The 8,856-nt window shown below is 36.9% G+C and overlaps 1 protein-coding gene across 1 annotated transcript; it reads left to right on the top strand.

Annotated features, from left to right (window-relative positions):
• The first annotated feature begins 507 nt into the window (after positions 1-507).
• LOC134819390 (uncharacterized) lies at positions 508-7,391 on the top strand. Its single transcript, XM_063829329.1, has 9 exons — positions 508-664; positions 1,011-1,242; positions 2,001-2,105; positions 2,240-2,359; positions 4,215-4,319; positions 4,454-4,573; positions 6,429-6,533; positions 6,667-6,786; positions 7,128-7,391. The coding sequence occupies exons 1-9, from the start codon at positions 524-526 to the stop codon at positions 7,142-7,144; spliced, it is 1,065 nt and encodes a 354-aa protein (XP_063685399.1). The 5' UTR covers positions 508-523; the 3' UTR covers positions 7,145-7,391.
• Positions 7,392-8,856: the final 1,465 nt, after the last annotated feature.

Raw genomic sequence — 8,856 nt, 5'->3', positions numbered from 1 at the left:
TTGTCACATGGTTACATGACATGTGATCTGTCACGTGACCCTTGTGACGTGCTGTCACGTGACCTGAGGGCGTGCTGTGAGTGGCTGGGGGCTACTTGATGGCGGGCCTTCACAACTTACCATCTACTAATTTGGATTTAAGAATAAGGGTAAGGTTTGTTTTATTGTTGTTGTAGCTGAGCTTACTGTCTGATTGTAGCTTTTGTAGGCTGCTATAAACCCCTCTGGGATACTGCTAAGAAACGGGATAGATAATAAGTTGCGGTGTTATTTTGTAAATAATCCCTGAACAGTTTTAACGATCCTACTCCTTATTCTCTTAACCGGTTTGATTTATTGAGTGAAACTTCGTCTTTGTCTGCACGTGCAAGTCCTTATTATCGTATCATCGGTTGTTTTCATTGCGTTGAGTTACATTTCATCGGCTGTATCCTAGGTCGGGATAAACAGTCCTGTTTTTTCAATATCAAAACTGACATTTATTAACAATATATCTACTGTAGCCTAAAGCAAAGAAGATAAAATGAATATAGCAATAGCTATAATAGTGGCAATGGTGCCGGTGGCACGAGCTCAAATTCAATCGATTACTTGTTGGAAATGCCTGGACGTAAATTTGAAATCAGGGGTTAAAAATACCTGTACCAAATACAGCGTTCAACAGGTATAGCCAGTTAACTGCTAGCGTATGGATTTATTCCACTCAATTCTATTTATAATAGGAGGTCGTTTACATATTACGTAATCAGCCGAGGGGGAGGTGGTTTCCAAATGATTACGCTAGTGTAATCTTGATACAATAGCTATGTGTAAAACTGATTACGGAGGGGGGGGGGGGATGGTAAAAAAAGTGATTGCGTAATATGTGAACGACCCCTGGCCCTATAGTATGTTACCATCTAAGCATCTAGGGCCAAAATTTAGTTGGGTATTATTTATTCGAATGTATGTTTATTGATTGATTTATATGTGAAAATATGGTGGTAAATAATAAAATTGTCTTTTCTCAGTGTCCGGCCGGAAAAGACGTGTGCGCATCTCTTGCCACGACCTTCTATGAGGGTAGCAGGTTCAGCTATATGAAAAGTTATAAATGCATGAAGGCGGCAGATGTGTCATTAGGATTGGATAAATGTAGGGGATTAAAATCTGAATTTGAAAATACTTTGGACGATTTGAAGGATTATGCCTGTGCAATTGAAACATGCAACTTTGGCTTGTGTAACGAACTTATCGTACCAGGTAGGATATATAAATTTGTCAGTATTTATTTGACCAAAACCCATAATCATGGGTAGAGTGGACCGCAACATGCAGTGTCTCTCTCTCTCCCAAGCAAAAGGAAATGATATTAATTCGAATAATTACCGTCCGCAAATGCAAATTGATTATACCGAGAATGAAATCGGTCGCTCGCTTTTCCCATTCATTTGCAATTGTAATAGATTAAAAATATTTGGGCGTGTCCTCACATGTGCAACTTTTTGATTTTCACTGTACAATCAGTAACAAAATGTACCCTATAAAAAATATACAGTTAGTGACTAACTAATTAGAGTTAGTGACTACCTAATTAGAGTTAGTGACTACCTAATTAGAGTTAGTGACTACCTAATTAGAGTTAGTGACTGACTAATTAGAGTTAGTGACTGACTAATTAGAGTTAGTGACTAACTAATTAGGGTTAGTGACTGACTAATTAGAGTTAGTGACTAACTAATTAGGGTTAGTGACTAACTAATTAGGGTTAGTGACTAACTAATTAGAGTTAGTGACTGACTAATTAGAGTTACATAATGGTACTAATTATACCCCACCTAAAAATGGCGCACCTGATTTTGTGTTTTAGAGCCCAATATTTGGACCCCCAACTACAAGTGATGTCAAAAACGCGAATTAAATAGGTAATAATTATTTTAGTCTTTTGAGTCTTGACACCATTTTAAGGTTATACGGGTTCCTGCTATAATGCCTGAGGTAATGGAAATATTTTCTTCCAGGGAGTTGGAGCAAGAACGCTGGTAAATATCTGAGCGGCTACAGCGCAGGAACCGTCAAATACGACAGTCTTCTGAAGGCTCAGAGCGAATGTCTCAAACGATCCGGTCAGTTCAAACTTGCAGTTTATTTGATGATAAATTAGAAAATTAATCGATTATCTTGAAATTTAATACACAAAAGATATGCAAAATCACTGGTAAAATATCAATTCACCTTAAATGCCACCTTCTCCTACTAGACTGTGGAGGTATCACATACGAGACCGCATCCAAAAAGTTCACTCTGCGAAAAGGAATCGACCTCAAGGACAGTTCCTCGGGTGAAATCTCCTGGATGGCTATCTCAAGCGATGATGAAGGTAACCAATTATTTTTGGCGCTAGATAGCGCCAGCTATTGATAGGTAACACCCAGTCAAAAAAGTTTTAGTTGTATATCTTTTACGGTTTTTGCGGAAAGTCGCGTTAAAGTTGATGCCGTGGTGTCAGTAAAATGGTACGAATCCATCCATATATCCATATATATCGTCTCGCTTTAAATATAATAAGATGTTAAGGAATACAAGGAATACAAGGAATACAAATTTAAAATCTTGAGCTACAATAGTGACTGTTAAGATAATAACAATATCATAAGATTTGAATTTATTATATTAATATAACTTAAACTAAAAGTGAAAAATAAAGATTTTGACAAAAAATATTTTGTTTACAGTCGCCTTGATAATGCTGTAATGCTTGTATTGAGCCAGGCCACTTTGCACTCGTTGTTGCGCGAAAAGAAACAAAAGCGCTGGTACAGTGATTTTCAGTGTTCATGTATTGGCCAGAGAGTCGACGAATTTCTTGCGGTTGTTAAAACACGTAGTGGCAAATCTAGCAACGACTCTCGTGAGGTGGACTTGACTTTCGTTTGTGATTAATTCAATGATTTCACTGTTGTTGCTGATGAATTTGAGGACGTTTGCTCCAGGGATGACAGTGTGAACAGAATAAGATGTCGCAGATGGTTTGATTGGATTTGATATGAGTGACTGGATCTTGTCTACAGTCTAGGACTTTTCGCCTCGATGCAGCGTTAAGATCACAATGGTTAAGGAAGTGATCTTCATTCTCAATAATACCAGAAGCTAAGACTAAATTGCACCAGGAGCATATTCGCTCATCACGAGAAGTTTGATTATATCGGCCAAGTTCAATTTCGAGTCGATGTGCACTGATCTGCAGTCTTGTGATATTAGCACGGTCTGCATATTTAATGACACTGTCTAGGTAATACTCTTTGTTAAATTTGGATTTTAGGTCACGATAGAATTCTAATTTCCGAGAAGTGTTGATACAGGACCCCCAATATTCTCTAAAGCTACATTTCAAAGTTTTAGTAATGACGTGTGGTGTGAATATTTTACTCCAGATGGGTTGTGTTGATTGCGGAGGAATTCGTTTCTTGAAACCGTTGTGAATAAGAAAGTCCTCTTTTGGTGGTTTTGAGATACTCGGGTTTCTTTCGAAAATTAACTTGGAGTGATTGTTTTTTGTGTGCGGTAGGCTGTCATGTGACATGATCGGTAGAGAAACATGGGTCTAGCGCGAGGACAGGCTCCAAACCCCTGTACCAGTCCAATTTCATGTTCATCTGTTAATGAGGAGTAAACACACTCAATTAGGGTTATTGGATACAATTAACAATTCGCATTAGTAAAAATCACCACTAATTAGGGTTAACATATGTAATTATACACAAAATCAGGTGCGCTATTTTTAGGTGGGGTATAAGTACCATTCTCTCGTGATCAGTGTGTAACTGTCCATAATGTAAAAGTTGTTATCTCACTCTTGTTTACGCTAATATAATGCATTAAATAGGGGTGCAATAACTGGGAGGGAGATAACTATTGTTATCACATTATAATAATATATGCAGTGATGTAACTGCTTATTATGTATACTACAAAATTTGGACCCCGGCCAAGTGGTGTCAAAAACGCGAATTGAATAGGTAATAATTATTTTAGTCTCTTGAGTCTTGACACCAATTCAACACTACTATATAACAAATAATTTGAGCATGAATACGAAGTTGTTACTTTGAAACGTCGTTTATCCTAACAGTGCAGTATCATTTGTCGCAAGAAATCAGAATAATCAGAAATTATTTGGAACTCCCAAAAACTGTCTATATAATACCTGAGGTAATGGAAATATTTTCTTCCAGGGACTTGGAGCAAGAACGCTGGTAAATATCTGAGCGGCTACAGCGCAGGAACCGTCAAATACGACAGTCTTCTGAAGGCTCAGAGCGAATGTCTCAAACGATCCGGTCAGTTCAAACTTGCAGTTTATTTGATGATAAATTAGAAAATTAATCGATTATCTTGAAATTTAATACACAAAAGATATGCAAAATCACTGGTAAAATATCAATTCACCTTAAATGCCACCTTCTCCTACTAGACTGTGGAGGTATCACATACGAGACCGCATCCAAAAAGTTCACTCTGCGAAAAGGAATCGACCTCAAGGACAGTTCCTCGGGTGAAATCTCCTGGATGGCTATCTCAAGCGATGATGAAGGTAACCAATTATTTTTGGCGCTAGATAGCGCCAGCTATTGATAGGTAACACCCAGTCAAAAAAGTTTTAGTTGTATATCTTTTACGGTTTTTGCGGAAAGTCGCGTTAAAGTTGATGCCGTGGTGTCAGTAAAATGGTACGAATCCATCCATATATCCATATATATCGTCTCGCTTTAAATATAATAAGATGTTAAGGAATACAAGGAATACAAGGAATACAAATTTAAAATCTTGAGCTACAATAGTGACTGTTAAGATAATAACAATATCATAAGATTTGAATTTATTATATTAATATAACTTAAACTAAAAGTGAAAAATAAAGATTTTGACAAAAAATATTTTGTTTACAGTCGCCTTGATAATGCTGTAATGCTTGTATTGAGCCAGGCCACTTTGCACTCGTTGTTGCGCGAAAAGAAACAAAAGCGCTGGTACAGTGATTTTCAGTGTTCATGTATTGGCCAGAGAGTCGACGAATTTCTTGCGGTTGTTAAAACACGTAGTGGCAAATCTAGCAACGACTCTCGTGAGGTGGACTTGACTTTCGTTTGTGATTAATTCAATGATTTCACTGTTGTTGCTGATGAATTTGAGGACGTTTGCTCCAGGGATGACAGTGTGAACAGAATAAGATGTCGCAGATGGTTTGATTGGATTTGATATGAGTGACTGGATCTTGTCTACAGTCTAGGACTTTTCGCCTCGATGCAGCGTTAAGATCACAATGGTTAAGGAAGTGATCTTCATTCTCAATAATACCAGAAGCTAAGACTAAATTGCACCAGGAGCATATTCGCTCATCACGAGAAGTTTGATTATATCGGCCAAGTTCAATTTCGAGTCGATGTGCACTGATCTGCAGTCTTGTGATATTAGCACGGTCTGCATATTTAATGACACTGTCTAGGTAATACTCTTTGTTAAATTTGGATTTTAGGTCACGATAGAATTCTAATTTCCGAGAAGTGTTGATACAGGACCCCCAATATTCTCTAAAGCTACATTTCAAAGTTTTAGTAATGACGTGTGGTGTGAATATTTTACTCCAGATGGGTTGTGTTGATTGCGGAGGAATTCGTTTCTTGAAACCGTTGTGAATAAGAAAGTCCTCTTTTGGTGGTTTTGAGATACTCGGGTTTCTTTCGAAAATTAACTTGGAGTGATTGTTTTTTGTGTGCGGTAGGCTGTCATGTGACATGATCGGTAGAGAAACATGGGTCTAGCGCGAGGACAGGCTCCAAACCCCTGTACCAGTCCAATTTCATGTTCATCTGTTAATGAGGAGTAAACACACTCAATTAGGGTTATTGGATACAATTAACAATTCGCATTAGTAAAAATCACCACTAATTAGGGTTAACATATGTAATTATACACAAAATCAGGTGCGCTATTTTTAGGTGGGGTATAAGTACCATTCTCTCGTGATCAGTGTGTAACTGTCCATAATGTAAAAGTTGTTATCTCACTCTTGTTTACGCTAATATAATGCATTAAATAGGGGTGCAATAACTGGGAGGGAGATAACTATTGTTATCACATTATAATAATATATGCAGTGATGTAACTGCTTATTATGTATACTACAAAATTTGGACCCCGGCCAAGTGGTGTCAAAAACGCGAATTGAATAGGTAATAATTATTTTAGTCTCTTGAGTCTTGACACCAATTCAACACTACTATATAACAAATAATTTGAGCATGAATACGAAGTTGTTACTTTGAAACGTCGTTTATCCTAACAGTGCAGTATCATTTGTCGCAAGAAATCAGAATAATCAGAAATTATTTGGAACTCCCAAAAACTGTCTATATAATACCTGAGGTAATGGAAATATTTTCTTCCAGGGACTTGGAGCAAGAACGCTGGTAAATATCTGAGCGGCTACAGCGCAGGAACCGCCAAATACGACACTCTTCTGAAGGCTCAGAGCGAATGTCTCATACGATCCGGTCAGTTCAAACTTGCAGTTAATTTGATGATAAATTAGAAAATTAATCGATTATCTTGAAATTTAATACACTAAGGAATGCAAAATCACTGGTAAAATATCAATTCACCTTAAATGCCACCTTCCCCTACTAGACTGTGGAGGTATCACATACGAGACCGCATCCAAAAAGTTCACTCTGCGAAAAGGAATCGACCTCAAGAACAGTTTCTCGGGTGAAATCTCCTGGATGGCTATCTCAAGCGATGATGAAGGTAATCAATTATTTTTGGCGCTAGATAGCGCCAGCTATTGATAGGTAACACCCAGTCAAAAAAGTTTCAGTTGTATATCTTTTACGGTTTTTGCGGAAAGTCGCGTTAAAGTTGATGCCGTGGTGTCAGTAAAATAGTACGGATCCATCCATATATATCGTCTCGCTTTAAATATACATAGTAAGATGTTAATGAGGAGTAAACACACTCAATTAGGGTTATTGGATACAATTAACAATTAGTATTAGCAAAAATCACCACTAATTAGGGTTAACATATGTAATTATAGTTATACACAAAATTATTATGTTTCAATTATAAAAGTGCAACTCTCTTATCAGTCGAGAAGCGGGTTTGAAGACGGTAGACGGCGAATTGTAAGATAATGTTCAACACCAGCTGTTTCCTGCAGACGCTTACTGCGTTCTTCTTATCAGCCGGGGCTTCATACTCAACAAATATGTTGTTTATTATAGTCAGTTATGGTAAAAATCAGGTCAAAACCTGCATCATAGTAGAGGGCTGAACATTTTTTGGGGGCTCTCAAAGGTCTTTAAAACCGAAAAAACTTCGGAGCCCTAAAATTCAGACTGGGAAAATCGCCAATTTGGCCACGCCCATTTTTTGCACGACCAGTCGATTGGCAAGGTTCTTAAAGCTCTAAAACACTTATTTTTTGCAAAAAAATAAGTCAGGTGCTGAAGGATTGTATCAAAACCATACAATAGCATATTAAGCCCTATCGATAGCCATAAACCGCATCTTGAAAATTGCAACGTGAAAATTTGCAATAAAAAGAAAAAACGAATTACCAAATTGGTAATTGTATTGGTGTAGCCAAAATTACCGATTTTTGCCAATTTCTCTACAAATAAGCATGTTAGAGCATATAATGATTCATAAGTCTTAGATAAATGTGCTCATTGCGAATATTTGTCAATATTGGACCTGTCGTACAAAAAACATGGGTTTAGATACAAGATACCAAACATTTCAGGAAATCGATTTTGAACAATTTTATTAATCGCGACTGAAAAATTTGGCGCGTAAAATACTATTTCTTTAGTTTTTGCAAAACAATAAGTGTTTTAGAACCTTGCCAATCGATTCGTCGTGCAAAAAAAACATAGATTTAGACCCCTAACATGTTAGGAATGACATTATATATATTTCTCTCAAATTGTGCCTGGACATTTTGGTACTAAAAATGGGCTTGGCCAAATGGGCGATTTTCCCAGTCTGAATTTTAGGGCTCCGAAGTTTTTTCGGTTCTTAAGACCTTTGAGAGCTCGCAAAATCAGCCCTCTACTATCATGCAGGTAAATTGCCATAACTGACCGGACTAGAACACATCTACTGAAAAAGCATGCTTGAAACGTTTTGACTTGAATATCTGGCAATCTTTTTAGATATTCAGTCAGATATTCAAGTCAAAATGTTAAAAAATACCTTCTTACTCTTTTATTGTGTTGTCCTCGTATCTCAATAAAGTTGTATTATTTAGCAAACAAAGTTTTGTATTCCAACAAACATCTTCTCTAATGTAAACTATAATGTGTGTCGTATAAGTACTTCAGAGTGCATCATAAAATAAAATAATAAGCAGTTACATCACTGCTTATAATGCAATAACATTATTTTCACCACGGTGAAAATAGTTTTATCCACCGCGGAGCCGAGTTGGATAAAACGAGTTATATCCCGAGCCTGCGAGGGATATAACTCATTGTTATCGCATTATAAGCAGTGATGTAAATGCATTCTCTGATGATCTACGAAATGATGCTAGCGAATGCAGCATTTACATCGGAAATTAACGACCGATAATATTACTACATATAACATTCCAGAGTCAAACTTTCTAGAGGACACATCCTTATCTCTTAAAATTGTTACAGGTCGCTGAGATGTTGCTAATTATTTTAAATTGGTCAAATAAGCTCAGTGAAGCTCACACTCACACAAAACTTGCCACACATGTTTGACTACTTGTTATTGACATTCTGTAAAATTTGGAAGCAAAAATATTTATCAGAACATAAGTTGTGGCACTTTCTGTTTTTAAAATAA

The sequence above is a fragment of the Bolinopsis microptera genome, chromosome 8 (assembly GCF_026151205.1).
Source record: "Bolinopsis microptera isolate Bmic1 chromosome 8, MBARI_Bmic_1.0, whole genome shotgun sequence".
Classification (NCBI taxonomy): Eukaryota; Metazoa; Ctenophora; class Tentaculata; order Lobata; family Bolinopsidae; genus Bolinopsis; species Bolinopsis microptera.
Note: the sequence above shows the minus strand (reverse complement) of the source record. Positions and strands in the feature narration are given on the sequence as shown.

What these genes read in the sequence shown, in the direction of transcription:
- LOC134819390 (XM_063829329.1), top strand. Translation starts at nt 524, where the DNA reads ATGAATATAGCAATAGCTATAATAGTGGCAATGGTGCCGGTGGCACGA. An exon ending in CCAAATACAGCGTTCAACAG is followed by an intron (nt 665 to 1,010) that starts GTATAGCCAGTT and finishes GTCTTTTCTCAG; the next exon opens with TGTCCGGCCGGAAAAGACGT. An exon ending in TAACGAACTTATCGTACCAG is followed by an intron (nt 1,243 to 2,000) that starts GTAGGATATATA and finishes ATTTTCTTCCAG; the next exon opens with GGAGTTGGAGCAAGAACGCT.